At 47.5% G+C, this 16,693-nt stretch overlaps 1 protein-coding gene across 6 annotated transcripts in view; it reads left to right on the forward strand.

The window, feature by feature from the left end:
* The window catches only part of LOC105560553 (tetraspanin-1), a 47,551-nt gene that overhangs the window by 5,035 nt on the left and 25,823 nt on the right, over nt 1–16,693 (forward strand). For 4 of the 6 annotated variants that reach the window (XM_012009761.1, XM_012009758.1, XM_012009762.1 and 1 more), the window contains exons 1-3: nt 11,870–12,156; nt 14,543–14,628; nt 16,339–16,437. In XM_012009761.1, coding sequence (XP_011865151.1) covers nt 14,569–14,628; nt 16,339–16,437 — 159 coding nt within the window. In that variant the 5' untranslated portion in view covers nt 11,870–12,156; nt 14,543–14,568. Of the gene's footprint in view, nt 1–11,869; nt 12,157–12,237; nt 12,335–14,542; nt 14,629–16,338; nt 16,438–16,693 lie in introns of those variants that run through there. The other 2 variants (XM_012009760.1, XM_012009759.1) reach the window with 2 other exon arrangements.

Genomic DNA, 16,693 nt, shown 5'->3' on the forward strand with positions numbered 1-16,693 from the left:
GCTCTCTCTCTCTCTCTCTCTCTCTCTCTCTCTCTCTCTCTCTCTCTCTCTCTCTCTCTCTCTCTCTCTCTCTCTCTCGCACTCCCGTACGGGTCTAAATGGTCAATTATACATATTACCCTGCGCGTAGCCGGCGCGACGAGACTTTTGCGATATTTTTGCTTGCACTCGCCGCTCGTCGAGCACGCGGCGCGACGCGACGCGCGACAAAAGATATGTTTAACAGCCCGCCGCCTTCTGCTTTTAATTATCTTGATCCCTCGAGGTCTCCTTCGCTCGCGCGGCGAATCCGCGGCAAGCCGCGGGAGGAAGGCGGGAATGATTGATTAGGCGGGGGAGGTCGAGCGAGGAAGCGTCGCGCCGGCAGTTTGGATCTCGCAAAGTGTACATCGACAAGCGTCAACCCCGATAGACTCGAATGAGAGATTAATGGGACAGGTGGCGGAGCACGTTCGCTCACTTATTCCCCGGGTGAAAAATAATCGACTACGCGAAATCGAGCGCTAATTCGGAAGCATTGATTAGGTGAGCGAAGGATCTTCCGCGGCAATCGGCTCGCCGAGCGAGACTCGCGTGCGCGCAGTCGGCTTCGAAGAAGCGCCTGGAATCGATACGCGCGCGGGTAAGAACCGCCGTTGAAATCCCAGGGTACTTTGGGGGTTTCGATCATCCGTGTCTTTCCCCAAGCGAGTGTAAACACAACCCTCGCGCCGTTTCTCAACCTGCGAAACAACGCTCCTCCAAAGGCAATCGATGCTTCTCCACATTTCTGTGTGGATGCAGATTAGTCTTCAATCTCGACTTATCTTACTTTCTACCGTATTCCAGTTCTTACAACTAGAAAAAGATGAGGTGCAGGTTAGATCGAAGTGGAAGCTGCATCTACGTCGGCGAAACTGGGTATATTAATTACTTTAATTTCTTCCTCCATTACCTGTCGTTCAAGTTTTCAAAATTTTCCTCTCTCGCGTCGCGCCGGCATTCGATCGAAGAAAGTGCCGTTCGACGTTACGTAATAATGTACATACGACTTGTGGAGTCGCGAGTTACGTGCTTGAATATCATTATCTTTCTTCCGCGAGGAACAGACGCGCCTCGAACGCGATCTGTTCCAGCGGGGAATTCGTGAAGGTCTCGGGAGGGGGAAAAAAAAAGAGCCGACTCGAAGGACGGTTTCGCACGTTTCGACTTTACGATTTACCTCATCATTCTCGACGCGATTCCGCGCGGGAGGACGGGACGGAAGGGAAGAGGATTACGACTGTCTTCGGTCGTGCCTTCCCGTTCTTTTAAACCGTCTCCTCTTTCCCATCTCGCAGCCGTGTAAAAAACCGCATTCCGACCGCCGAGTCTGCCCTGCGCCTTTTTAATACATTCTCTCTCCCTCTCTCATTCATTCTCTTTTTTTTCTCGACGACACTCCCGTTGCACCTGCTTGCACGCGGGATGCATCTGCTCTCTCGGGCGCTGCATTCTCATTATCTGATCTCCGATGGGGCCTTCGTGCACCACGCGCGACGTCCCGCGGCGCTGCGTCACGGAGGAACGAGAAATAAAATCGCGGGGAATGTGCACGCCCGCGACGACGAGAGAGAAAGCATGACAATCTCTAGCGGACGATAATTATCCTCGGCGAGCGCGCGACGAAATTACGGCCGGGGATTCTTATGCCGGATAAAGTATATACGCGTTGCCCCGTGAGAAAGACGGGGGGGGGGGGGGCAGCGCGGAACGAACGGAGGGGGACGATTTTCAATCGGATCGCCGCGCCGGTGCGACATTATTTTATCTCGCCAATTCTCTCCAAACGCATCGTTATCGCATTGTATACCTCGAGCACTTCGTGCGATTCCCGGATTCGACTCGCGACTCTCTTACCCGATATTCATATAGTCTGTTTTTATTTCAAGATCGTCTTAAGCCAATGTCTTAAGGTACTAAGACGGCTCTGTGATAGGTTTACAACACGTAGGCCCGGCCTTTTATTTTCTGGTTAACCACACGAAGAGAAACTATACCTATTGTATTAGGTGCGACAGCAAACCGTTTGCTGTGGTTTAGAAATTTAGCTATGGTAGCGAAAATTTTTGTTTCGGTGCAAAAGTTAATCGACCCTTCGTCTATTTCTACATTGTTATCTAAGAAGAGACAGAGAATCGACTGATCTTTGGCTAACAATTAGCTGGAGAACGAATAAGCAGGCCTTATGGCGGTATTCGTAGTCAGATCTTATATTTAAGATCGTCTTAAGATCATTTTTAGATACCTCGTAGCCAATAAAACGCTCCATACAGATTAACTTAAGACCTTAGGTTTTAAACACAATGTCTCTGACTCTATGAATACCAGCCATAGACTGTACTTAAGACTACACTTAAGGTGGTCTTAAACTATAACAACTACAAATATCGCGGCCTTAGGTTCATTTTATCCCCGCCGTTTAGCAAATGTTGAACGAACGATGCCCACGAGCGTCGCGGGCTCCAAGTGGAACGTTTATTGTTTCTCTGGGGGTCACAATGGCATTACGAAAATTGCCCATCGACTCGTCTCCATTCTTATGCCAATGGCCTGTGTCCACGATGCTAGAATGCTTGGTTCAAGTTCTAGTTCCGAGAAATGTGTAGCCAATCAATCGTTTACGGTAAGGCTGCAAGTTGACTGCGCTACACATTTCTCGGAACTGGAACTTGGACGCAGCTTCTTGGATCGTGGACACAAGGCTGAATATATCACGGGCGGTCAATTTTCCGAACGGAACGCCAGCCTTTTACGGGCGCGAGAATGTCCCTGCGATCGGCCGGTTTAATCAGCCCGTGCGGCAGCAATTCGCTCGCGCGGGACGGAAATCAACCGAGCGCCTCGTGGAATAATCAGGAAGCTATTATATCGGGCAGTCGAAGCTCGCCCGACTGTCCCGCCCGTTCGTTCCACGAGGCCCTTTCCCCACCCCGCCGACCACCTCGCGCGTCCGGATCGACAATTACACGAAACACGAGCGATCATAACGAAAAGATACGATTGCGAACATATGAAAGTAAACACGATACGCCCGTGGATAACGACAAACGGAGATATTTTCCACCACGTTGACCGATACTTATCTGCCCGCTCGGAACACGCGACACGGAAACAATGTAGAGTGGAATTCTAAAATTCAAATGCGTCACGGAGAATTTTCGATTCTACAACAGGTGTGTTTTACGAGCGGGAAAAGCGCCGACTGGCTTGTGCGTTTTCGAAATTTTTATTGCGTAGTACCCGCGGTGCGTTGCGCACAATACTGCCGTGTTAAAAAAAATGCCTCGACTCCGAAAAGGTTGAAAATTGAGTCACGTCCATGTGGTCTTTGAGGTAAAGAAGTCTTATTTCCACTTTTAACGAAATTTTAGCCTAAAAATTATAAACTGATCAGAATATTCTTCAATGTCGCCAGCGGTAATTAACAACGTCAGTGTTTTCTTGACCACACCTGGCATTTTTAATGCCTCAGTGGTCGAATTGGTGAGACGCCCGCCTAGAGTGTAGGAAGGTCCAGGTTCAAACCCTGGCTGAGGTAATATTTTTCGCAATAAATTTTCTGTACTATTAAAAATGCCAGGTATGGTACTGGCAAAACACTGACGTTTAAAATTAGATTTCCACTTTTTAAAATCCTTAACAAAATATTTCTTGAATATCAAATTAATTGCGAAACTAAAGAAAAACACCTCGAACGCTGCATGAAGTGAAGTAGAAATGATGAAGTTTTCGTCCGAAAGTTACAAAATTACTTAATGCTTAATGCGGTCAACCAAATACTAAAGCCGGTCATCTCGAAAAGTTTTTATTTCTGGAATTGGAGCTTTCTTTCTTAAGGACAGAAAAAATAGGAACGACTGTCGGGGACCACAACTGTACCGCGCGTCGGGGAACGATTCTTTATATTTTCAGTTCAATTTGGAATTTCACTCCTTTAAAAGTGGCTGGCGACAAAACGGGTGTTTTCAGGCTGGTCCCTTATCGAGCGAGAAAGAAGTCGTACTCTCTAAAAGTTAATCGATGGATTATCGTTGCCCGGGGAGACCGATATGGTTACCACATGTCTAATTAGGGTTGGCACAACCCCAATAAATAGTAATATATAGGACAGCTGTGTCTGCGGTTGTCATATCCACATTGGTATGATAAGTACACTGACAAGAAAATTATTTTAAACTAACTAAATAGATTTACTTAAAATTTTTTTCTGCTGAAATAAATATTCTATTTAAATAAACATATCAAATTTCAAGTAAATCTATGTATCATATTAAGTAAATTAATTTAAATCATTACATTTTCTACATTCAAATAAAGATTTCATGAGATACAGAATGCTGTTTATTAGGTGAAATAATTGTTTTTGTTAAATAAGAAAAGCAATTTTGTTCGCTGTGAAAATTAGATCTTGGTGAACATTTTATAGAATTAAAATAAAATTCTTTAAATTAAAAATTATCTGTTCTTCGATATTTAACAAATACTTAAATTAAAGCAGTGCACGTTTTGATTCGTTTATTATTTTTTAAATTTAAGTTAATAAGCTATTAGGAGCCACCTGATGAATAATTTTCTTGAGTCAAGTAACATTTTTTGGGATTAAGATATTTTTTTATCAGCTTAGTGGAGACAACTATGTGCGTTTTGTGCAGCAAACTTAGTGAACGTTGCAACAGAAAACAATGTAGATGCCCCTACTATTTATTCGGCAACATTTTAATTGTAGTTATTTTTGCGTTAGCCGGTCTTTCCGTGTGAAAACAGAATTGTTCAGCGCTACACTTACGTTTTCAGTGACAATGCACCGCGGTTGACTTTTAGAGAGTAGTGACGATGTCTACAAAAAGTCATCCAATTGCCTTCCCACATCACGCATATCGTTTATTCTTACGACGCCGTAGACTTGAACGTTACACACTTTTCCGATGCATGTATGATGTAACAAGGTGAATACGTCATAAATGTTTTCAACGGCCGTGAGTAAAGTCCGTATCTCCATTTAGCATCGCATTAAACATGGTCTATCCTTCGAGACACGTGTTTTATTTACAACGGAGCACCGCGGAAACCGTCGATCGCCGTGTCAATTGAAGGTTCCTTAAATACTTCACCGCGGCCAGATTACGATGTCAGGGGCGAGAAGTCGCGCGCGATTGTTCATTGATTCATGAGAGCCCGAGAGAAGCTCCTCGGGACATTTTTTCCACGTCCTTTCCCGTCGGAAAAGTAAAACTCGGAGCGCGTAAAAACCGACTGATCTCTCGAGCGCGGGGAAAGAATTGGCGTGCGATTTTCCGCTTCTGATGTATCGGTAATTGGACATAGCCGCGCCGAGCGACTCCGGGAAGCCTGGGAACAAAGGGTTTGCATACTCGATTTACGAAGATGCGTTACGCGACGGCGCACGCGAGCGCGCGGCGCGATACCGCGCGTTGATTACACGCCACGAGGACTCGCCGTCATTGTGTCGTGAGAGCGCGGCGCGGCGCTGCAACGTTAACTCCTTCGCCCCACCTGTACACGCCCTCGCGAATATCGTAATGTCCGTGAGAATCTCTCGGCTGCCTCGGTCCCTTTCGCAAACTCGTCGAAGGGAACCGTCGCCTCTCTCGACCCTTCGCGATCGATGAATTGAAATTCGACGAGCGCGAATCGCACTGTACAGCGCAGCGATAGAAAATTTTTCGCTACCATAATACCATAAGCTAATTACGATTTGCTCGAAATATCTTGCTGCCGTAACCATAAGTTTCTAAACCGCAGCAAACGGTTTGCCGCTTTCAAAGAATTTCAAAAATCTCTTGTAAGTTCTTTCATTTTCAGGGTGAATTTTAGGAGAAAATTCTCTCCGTGTAGCTAATCGTGGTTTGTTAAAAATATTTAGCCATCACAACTAAATATTAGGTGGCCATATTTTACAATTGAAATGTAGTTGCCGCATGCAGTTTTTAGCTACGGCAGCTACATTTCTCTTTCCGTGCACGCGAGCATCCTCTTTTCGCCCCGGCATTGCCGCCGCGCGATCGATACGTCGATCGGTTTTCATTCCGGAGCGCGTTCCAAGGATTGATAAGACGCGGATCTAGCGGCTGTAATTATTCGCCGCAATTAACATCTCGATAAGATACAGGTATTATTACGATCTGTTTCCCGTCAAAGATATTCCTACGTCCTTCGCTCTCCCCCCCCCCTCTGCAAAGATTTTTATCTCGCGGTGGGATATATGAAAGCGGGATATAATGAATTAGACGATTCCGCGTGAATCCCCGTCTCCCCCGACCGCGCGGCACGTGACTAATTTTCCACTTTCTCGTCGTTGCTTCGCGCGCCGTTAAATCGCGTGGCGCTAATTTAGGCGCACACGCGCCGCGCCGCGCGCGTCTCATTTAATCCGCATTCGGTTACCTCGGCGCTTGCGTAAATTGCGCATTATATGATCGAGGCGATCGCGTGATTTTTATCGATCCCAAAGGCCGCGCGGCGGTTAGTTGCGCGCGTCGTGGGTGAAAGTGCGCGTTCGGCAGCCTCGTTAGGAGGCTTTTCGTGCCTCGGGAACACATGAATGAACGCGCGCGTATACACACGACACGTACCGTTGCTCGCCCGAAGACCGAGGCGACCTGTTTCAAGGAAGGCCAGAAGGCGATCGGCGAGAAACCGTTTTTTTTCTCACGGGGGTAGAGTTCCTATAATTAGTCTGGCCAAATTCTGCGAGCGAGAAGGCTATACATTCGCTATTTCTACCTCTTTCTTTCATCTTCCTTCTCTCTCTCTTTCTCTCTCTCTCTCTTTCTCTCTCTCTGTTTCGCTGTCTCTTTCTTTCGGGAGTTGCCGGAAATAGAAAGGACCAATCAAACGTTGCCGTCCGTTGGCCAGACTCTGATCAGAGAGACTACACCGGAAAAACCGGGCGGCGCCGCGTTAACGACCACGGGAAAGGCGAGAAAAAGGAAACTCGGGATGAAGGACGTGCCCTAGGAACGTGTCCCTCCTAGTGAATTTTATCCTACACCTAGAATACCTGCGATTGTGTCAAGAAGATGGGCAGAGTGAGACGAATGAGTGAGTGCCGTCTGCATCTCTTTCTAGTAATTGGGTCAACGATTTTCCATCTCACCTTATACACGGGGAGAATTTTCTCTTAAGGTTTATCCTGAAAATCGTGCAATCGCGCGGGACAACGTGGCATTTTGAAGGACTTTATTGTATTTACCAGCAAATGCCGCGTTGTCTCACGGTTAACGTGACTTTCAGGGTAAATTTTGAGAGAGAATTCTCTCCGTGTGCAAGTGAGAAAATCGCTGACCAATCAGAATTACTGATCAGAATTACAGGAAGAGAGCAGTGGTACCCACTTGTCCGTCTCTGTTCATCTTCTTCCACTTGGGGTTCGTTCAGGAGCTCACTATCAGCGCTACTTAGCGCTGAAAGCGTCATTCTATCTCCGTTGCTCATGATGCGTCGAAGAAAGATAGAACGACGCTTCCAGCGCTAAGTAGCGTTGATAGCGAGCACCCGAACGCACCCTTGAGCAGGTGTTCCAGTAAAGTATAGAGTTCACTTGTCTCTCCGAAACGAAAACCGATCGTCGGGCTGCGATATTTGTATCTAGAGCTACACTCGGAAACATCAGCCGAGTGCCCCAGTGTATCATTTTATCCTTGTTTAACATTCGAGTGAGCAACAAAGATAAACTGGTACACCGGGGCACTCGGCTGATGTTTCCGAACGCAGCCCAGGGGCTCGATTCTTGAATTCATTCGAAGGAGAAACTTTTCTGCTCTTAAAGAAAAGTGGCAAGTTGATCGGGCTATTCGCGTGGTTTTTAACCAATCGATTTTCGACTTTTCTGTGAGAGCAGGATTTTCGCATACGTTTCTCTTCAAATTCGAATGAATTGAAGAATCGAGCCCCTGGTCTATTCCGCTCATCCGGACTCGATTCGCCGACCGTAAAGGGTCAACGTGACGTTCCCTTCCGGCGTCGAGGCTTCTCGCCGGGAGACGTCGACTTTGAGAACCCAGCCGTCGCGAGATCGACGACGAAAATCGACCCCGTCGCTCATATCGCGGACGATTTACTTCTGCGGGACTTTCACCCGCGCGAGATTCACTTTCTTCTCGCGTCCCAGGACGATTCCTCTCGCGCCGAAAAGCGAACCACGGTGTAACCAGCAGGTCCACTCCGTCATTTGTTTCGGCTTGCGTCGATCCCTTCTGCGTATCCGACATTGTTCTGGGCAGACCAATGGGGGCAAAGTTGTATGTGCGACAGTGTGGCTTTGACGAGTACGTATACATCATGGACCTAGGAATATCTGGACGGAGCGTACTTGCGCGGGGATGAAGCCTGAGAGGCAAGGGGTATACATGAACAACCAAGATGGTGGCGATGACTGTGGCCGGTATTCATAGTCGATTCTTATTTCAAAATCATCTCAAGTGTTGTCTTACGCTAGTACGACTCTGCGATCGGTTGAAAACGCATTAAGAGTATACTTAAGATGATCTTAAATATAAGAACGAACTATGAATACCGGCCTATATTTCGTGATACAGCCTTAGCTCGAAGGACACAGGGTCCTACATGAACGACCAAGGTGGTCGCAGTGAATCTTCCCCTCACTTCTCAGGCTTCACTCCCTCGTCCAAAAGAGATACCTCATGCTCCGTCCAGATATTCCTGGGTCCTGGGTCCATACACACATCGTCGCTGGATCCTGCCCGGGTGTATGGCGGAATATCACGTGATCGGGACCAAAGGGGTCCCGGCAAAGATCAAAGGGGCCGGCAGAGCGTGGACCTGCCAGTTACACTATGAGCGAACCGCACGCGTGAGCCGCGATTACTCGGCCCGGAGGGAAAAACAGAGAGAGAGAGAGAGAGACAAGGTCGTTTTTGCCAGGGATAACGCGCGTAATGAAAACGCTCAGCTTTTCCGTGCGCCGGTCGGGACGTGCCCGTGCACGCGAATAATAATTGCGACTGTAGTGCATCCGCAACGCCATTACCGATGGCCGCATTAGCATGCACATAGCCCAGGATAGATAGGCTCGCCTTGAGATCTCCGCGTGCGCGCGCGCGCGCGACGTTCAGCTCGCCTGAGCGGGATTGTTAAACACGCGCGGTATTCGCGATACGTCGCGTGCGTCTGCCGTGCGTAGCGGCGATTATATGTGTACACACCGGGCTGTTCCGGATTGGTTCCGTTCGCACGAGATGTGTGCGAGCCATTTGAATTTCGACGACTCGTAACCGGGCCGTTCGGAAAAGACTTGGAATCTGGATGGCACGGGTGCGAATCGCGTGTATTGTCGAGCTTAAAATCGTGTTTCCCGTTCGTAAGCAGAACGGTACGGTCGTGTTAATTGGTACATTCAACGGACGCATTCAGTACTACGACTCACTGAGCGGCTAATTGTAGCAATAGAATGCGATTTCTTACGTTCGAATCCAATCTAAAGAGTACTGATAATGAAATAAACTGCTCTATTGTTTGATTTCATTTAATTAATATGTGTATAACAGGATACTACGCGTAGTATTTTAATCATTTATCTATGATTTCTCGCCTAATTGTTTTAGTTACCGTGGCATTAAATGAAGTATATTTTATTGGTTCTCTATTAAATATTTAAATACGTTTGTGCACACGAATTAATATTACACGGAGAGAATTTTCCCTTAAAGTGTACCCTGAAAATCATGTAATCGTGGGACAACGTGGCATTTTGACGAGTGGAGCAACAAAAATAAACTGATGCACTGGGACACTCGGCTGATGTTTCCGAATGCGGCCCAGGTCTATTCCTCTCGTCCGGACTCGATTCGCCTTTATGAGAGTTTTTTCAAGTTCTACCATACATTCTACTTATAGTAAAATGTGTAGTAAAATTTCGGAAAACTGCCATGTTGTCCCACAATTACACAACTCTCAGGGTAAATTTTAAGAAAAAAATGTCCTCCTCATAGACAATCTATATTATAACTTTCCATATCAGATTATTCTCTTGCTATCTACGTGTTAAAGGTCACTCTAACAATTATATCGTGAATTGCAAAATAGTGTTTCGGCGATTCGACTCGACCTAATTCGATTCGAATGAAATTTCGTTGATTCAGTTCGATTCGGATTCGAACGAGGAAATGGAGGGTTCGATTCGACACGAAAAATCCTCGATTCGCACGTATCTGGCTCGTATCTCCGGCTGCCCCACGAAAAGAGGACGCGAAATCGTCGAAGGTCACCGGGACAGGCGGAGGAAAATTCTGGCTGAGTTCGCTCTCGCGGGAGGAGGAGCGTCCTAGCGGAGGAACGGCGTCCTGCGTTTTTAAAGAGGCGACGCGTCCTGCATACACGTCTTGAAAATAATCAGACCCTCCTCCGCTTGCACGCGCGTAAAGACGTGTTTGCACATATATTTCCCGTGAAACTTTAAATATCGCGGAAAGCGCGGCGCTCCAGACGGGAAAGCCAAAAGGGGAGATGAGAAAATAAGACGTCGGAGGCAAAAAAAAACGTTACAACGTATCTCTTTCTCTCTCGTGCACCGTGCGTTGAAGTAAATTCGTTACTTCGCACACGTCATAACTCATATCCGTATTCAGAGATTGATGAAAAATCCGCGCCGTGGATTCCCTCGTACAAATTAAGCACGAGCTGCGACCGATTCATCGAAGAACACTAGATATAACGAAAAAAAAAACGTGGAGTTGATAAAGGAGCAGCGACAGTCAAACGCGGCACCAGGTAACTTTCTGACCAATCAGTCTTCAAGCATTCATCGATAGCCTGACGGAGCACCATGGACGTCGCTGAAGAGGCTGTCGAGGTTGGGCCGCAACGTCCCGAACGTTTTGTGTTCGCGGCATCAGTTTGAGCAGATCGTTGGCTTCCGGCGTGCGCCAATATCCGCGCTTGACTCTCGATCGTCGGTTAAAAGTAGCGTTTGTTCTCGCGGAGAAATCTGGGACGCGCGTAGATCGATCCTGTGAACGCGGGGCGACCAGGGGGGGGGGGTAGGTGAGCGTATTTCGGCGCATCGTCCGATTCATCTCGACGTGCGGGGAGAAATTTACGCTATCCTCGGAGCTGCTGCGAATATCGGCCGTAGGAATCGCGCGGGGGGCCCCGAGAAAAACGCCGTGAGCAAAAGGGAGCCCCGGTTCGCGCTTTAGTGCCGTCGACTCGCGGAGGCGAGTTTTTGCGCGCCTGGAGGAGACCGGGGGGGATGGAGAGACGAGGAGGAGCAGCCTCTCCTCGGTTCGGGCTCGGTCCCGCGCAGCGCAGCGCGCCGCGGCGACCTACTGACCTGGAACCCCGGCATCTCGCGCTATCGGTTGATCCAATTTTCCGCGTGTCGTTGACTCGCTCCCGCGTCAGGACCGCGCCGGAGGGACCGCGCCGCGTTCGTCCCTGGCAGTCATCGATTTCCAGGAACGGGAGCTGCGCCCTCGGCGCGCGGCACGGCGGAGCTAAATTCGCGCGTTCTCGATTCCCCTGGTCCCCGGCTCTTCAACGTCTCGCGGACGTTTCTCCCGTTCTTCCTCTTCCTCCATCATCCTCTTCCTCCATCATCCTCTTTCTTCGTCTCTGCCTTTCTTCCCGCCTTGGACGGATTCCGCGGCGAGCCTCGAGCGTGCGTCGCGTTCGTCACGCCGAGGATCGCGAGGTCGCGGGAACTACGCGGGATCCTCCCGCGCTGGACCAGCAGCGGCGGCTGCTGCGGCGCGGCGGCGGCGGCGGCGGCGGCGGCGGCGGTGACAGCAGCAGCAGCAGCTCGCAGTCGATACCGCTGCTGCACCGAGGAAACGCGAGACGCGCGCGACGGACAGGGGGGACGGTACGGAGCTCTCGGAGCGTAATAGTAACCGAGAACCGTGCTCTGGATATTCGATATCGGGTCGGTTGATCGAGCCTCTCCCGCGGTTCCGCGTTGCTGATCCCCGCTCGGCTCGCGCACAAGCCCAACTCCGAGGTAGAGCCATAAAGTGGCTCTATCCGATGACCCTGATACTTGCCGCGCGCGAGATGAAGACGTTCGCCCGTACCGTTTGTTTATTCGTCGACCTCGTCGCGGTAGCGAGCCCGCAGTGATATAAGAAAAGGGGCGAGCGATATTACAGAAGTGTCGTGGTAAGATGAATGCAGGGAAAAGGACGAGGCGGGGGGAGATAATAGTAGCGATACAGAGGGCAAACTAGAGTAGGGACGACGCAGTGACAGAACTGACGGTGATAATCGCAGTGCGTTTGCGGAATCGTGGCGGTGCACCTAGAGAGAGAAAGAGAGACCAAGCCGAACCTCCCCGAGGGTCTGTAAATCTGGAAACGCGGAAAAGGATCTTTGTGAATGCGGCGGTGTAATGCAACGTTGCGCGTCGAAATGATGGAAGCGACATTCGACATAGATTCGCGCGCGCGGAGAGAATCTCTTCAAGTTTACCCTGAAAATCACGTAATCGTGGGACAACGTGGCATTTTGGAGGACATTATCAGAGTTTTTTGAAATTTTACCGTACATTCCACTGGTGATTACACTTAGTACGTGTTTTACTAGTAAAATGTACGGTGAGATTTCCAAAAAGTCTGATAAAATTGTCCGAAGTGCCGTGTCGTCTCGCGATTACATGATTCTTCAGGATAAATTTGAAGAGAAAATTCTCTGCGTGTAGAAAAACAGAAATGTCACGGCGATATCTCTAGACAGGTCGTTGTTTGTCGTTTTAATTCTCGACATCGGGGATCTTTCTGAAATAGGGGCGCGATAAGTGATATCTATATTTGTTCGTGATTCCCGCGAGTCTCGAAATTCCGGAGACCGTCTCGACCTGCGAGCAGCGTCACGCTTGTTACTCGGTGCTTTCCATTTACCGACACGAGCTGACACAGGTATCATTTTGTCCTTGTTCGCTGGACGTCGAAAAGGGACGGACTGACCGCTCGCGTCGACTTGTGTCGCCGAGTGGAAAGCGCCAACTGTTTCATAGTCCGTTCTTATCTCAAAATCGTCTTAAGCAACGTCTTAAGTTGCTAATACGATTCTGCGATTGGTTCACGACGCATCGCGACCGTACTTGATATTATAAGAACGGATTACGAGTGCCAGTAGAGACCGTTTCGTAGAACAGCCAAGGACACGTAGCCTCCAGATTGCCCGAGTCGCTTTAATTCGCGCGTCAACGTCCACGAAGAAGATAACATCCTTGAGACTGATTGGCAACAAGCTCCCAGGCTCTAATTTGGACAATTCACCTCGCTTTGTTTTCCGCCCACGGCGAGCGACGACACGAACACTTTTGCACGCTCGCCTACGTTAATTAACCAGTCGCCGGGTATTTATCCGTCGCAAAATCAGCTCCGCATCGAGACAGACTTCGAGCACGACAATCGACAGATTTAAACGCGCTTTTTTTTTCACGTGGACCTCGTTACTGGTCGCGCTTTAGCGGCGCGTTACGGTTCGCGCTCGAGTTCTCTACTTTTATCATCTTTTTAGCACATTTCCTTCTACTCTCCGTCGTACCGCGAAAATGTGATACCGACATAAATATTTGCCAGCTGTTGTAAATTTTAATTAAATTGCACGTCTAACACGTTTCGTACAACTTGGCGAGCCATCTTTTATCTACGTGCGTTCTTGAATTCATTTCAGGTCAAGTTTTCGTCGAGAAAGAGATCACGAATCAAAGAGAGTCACTTGAAGTTAAACAAAGGATGAAATTTGCGTTCGCGTTATCGGCATCCTTAACACTTTGCTCCCAAACAGTCTTCTTCAGTTTCACTTGTTACAACAACTCGGGAACTCGCAGTTTCTCTGCGATCGTGTCGAGGAAAAATCAGCTCCAAGTTGATCCAAGGATCCGTAAATGAAAGACGCCTCGAACCGAAATATCCGGCGTCTATCAACCAACGCGTTCATTTAATTTTTTAACTCGGTCCTTTCTAAGATTTTAATCAATTAGAAACATAAACGCCATTTAGGACCTGGCACAGGTGGAGGTAGCCAATTACTATGTGAATCCAGTATTTTTTCCCACCTGTCCTGCGCGCCGATACTTTCCGGACATATAACGCAAGGTTTTTCATTAGGTGGAATCATTATCGCCAGTGAATTCACGTGTTATAAAATCGCTGAACGATTTGGATAAATTATTTTAAGTGCTATAGGTACTTAGCCATTCATTACAACAACCCCCTAACCCGTCTGGGGTGCCAGGTCCTAAATGGCGTTTATATTTCTAATTGCGTTAATTTATTTACCTACAAATGAAAGAGAGCTTGTAGTCGACCAGACTGGCAAGATTAAAATGATTTATTTCACGTTTCGACCTAATTCCAGGTCCTTATCAAGTGACAATAGTTTGGATGCATAAAAACGGTTGTAGTGAGAAAAACAAAATGAGCACATTTTATACTTGTAATTTACCACTGGTGACTATAAGAACGCTTACTCACATATGTTATTTACTTACATATGTAATTGTCAGACATATGCAATAAAGTAAACTAATTTGTTGCAGGTGCAGTTAAGAAATAATCACCGAAAATGAGTTGCATGTCGCAGTGCGCCAAGTATTTCCTATGCTTCTTCAACTTCGTTTTCTTCGTAAGTACACGAGTCTTTCACGGTAAGGGTCTATCCAGACGAACTTGCACAGGTGCACAGGCATGCACTGATAAAAAAATATTTTAATCAAAAAAAATATTACTCTACTCAAGAAAATTATTCATTAGGTGGCTCCTAATAGCTTATTAACTTTTTAAAAAATAATAAACAAATCAAAACATACGTTGCTTTAATGTAAGTAGTTATTAAATATCAAAGAATAGATAATTTTAAATTACAAAAATTTTATTTTAATTCTATAAAATGTTCACCAAGATCTACTTTTCACAGCGAACAAAATTGGTTTTCCTATTTAACAAAAACAATTATTTCATCTAATAAATAGTATTCTGTATCTCATGAAATCTTTATTTGAATGTAGAAAATGTAATGATTTAAATTAATGTACTTAATATAATTCATAGATTTCCTTGAAATTTGATATTTTTATTTAAATAGAATAAATATTTAACTTCAGTAAAAAAATAATTTTAAGTGAATCATTTATTACTTAAAAAAGAATTTTTTTTGTCAGTGTATGCGTGAAGAAATTGATTGGCCTATTTCCTTATGCGTGCGTTGTGGCCCAATCAGATTCCTTGTGCATATGTTTATGCAAGTTTGGATAGACCCTAACCGTCTAAATCAGAATATCCCTATGTTCGCGAGACACAAGGATCGTAATTCATCAATGTTGCGATATCAGTTAATTATCCGGTGAGCGCCGTTCCATCGTCGCGAGGTCCTCACCTTGGGATTATCGAGGCATTTCCCGCTCGTTTTGTAAGCCTATTATGCGCGCAGTATCAAAGAGTTAAGAAGGGTTAATCCGTCGGAGGAATACGCGCAAACTTGCTCGGCGAAATGTACAGTTGAAATCTTCTCTCTGTAAAATAATCCCTCGATTCGTGGCCGCTGGGGCTTCTGGTTTCTCAGACACATTACGATATCAGGAATTAAATGGTAAACCGTTTCGCAATGCAGCGCGCTCGTGCTCGATAATACGGATTGATAAAAAAGGTGTCGACAGCACCACTAGTCGTCTCTCGTCGGTGAAAATACAGCGTAGTGCTCAATTTGTATGCCGTTTATTCTACTATGATCGAGGCACCTTGTGACAGTCGATCAAGATTCACGTAGCGCGTAATTCATGAATTAGAAAGAGAGTCCTCGGTAAATAAATCCGGTCTATCGAGCACGAGCGACAGGTATACGCGCGAGAGAACTGACCTATTTCGACGTAGAACGCAGAAAGAAAATCCATGTTGCTCCTTGACACGGGACGTGACGCACAGCGTGCAGTTGGGAACCAGGGGCTCGATACTTGAATTAATTCGAGGGAGAAACGTACACGCAAATTCTGCTTTTACAGAAGAGTCGCAAGTTGATTGGGCGCCGCGTGGCTTTTCGCCAATCGACCCCGCAACTTTTCTGCGAGAGCGGAATTCGCGCGTACGTTTCTCTCGCGAATGAATTCAACCGTCTAGTACCAGCAGCCTTGAAGAGGGCTGTCGAATTATCGCGGGCAGATCGGGGACGGCTGCCTCGGCGCCGAGAGAGGCGGTCGCGGAGTGAAACTTTTTTTCGCAAAAATCCTGCCTCGCCCGGCGAGGCGAGAGCGCGTCGGGCCTCTGCCTTCTTCGGCGCGGCAGCCTTGAGGTCCGCGAAGCAGAACGGAAAACCTACACATTAAAGCCCGGTGTTTTACAGATCGCCGGAGGAGCGGCACTGACTGTCGGTATCTGGCTGTTCGCCGACAGGAGCTCGTTCACCAATCTCATCGGGAAGCTCGATCAGTCCGACTTTCTGGTAAGACGTAAACAGATTAATCCGCGTTAAAGCGAAGGGACTGGGGGAGAAGGGCGAACCAGGGCAAGCGGGTACGCGCCCGAGCACGTCTCTTCCACCTTGTTTTCGAGGAAGTCGCTAATTGACATTGTACGCAGCCACTTGCTCGCGCGCGTACGAGCGGCGAAAATTGTTGGCCGAGCACCAAATACCCGAGGCGAGCGCGGAGAGCCTCGCGGAGGCGTTTAGGCCTGCGTCCACGTTGCTAGAGCTTGGT

The sequence above is a fragment of the Vollenhovia emeryi genome, unplaced genomic scaffold, assembly GCF_000949405.1.
Source record: "Vollenhovia emeryi isolate VEMERY1.0 unplaced genomic scaffold, V.emery_V1.0 DF939228.1, whole genome shotgun sequence".
Taxonomy (NCBI): domain Eukaryota; kingdom Metazoa; phylum Arthropoda; class Insecta; order Hymenoptera; family Formicidae; genus Vollenhovia; species Vollenhovia emeryi.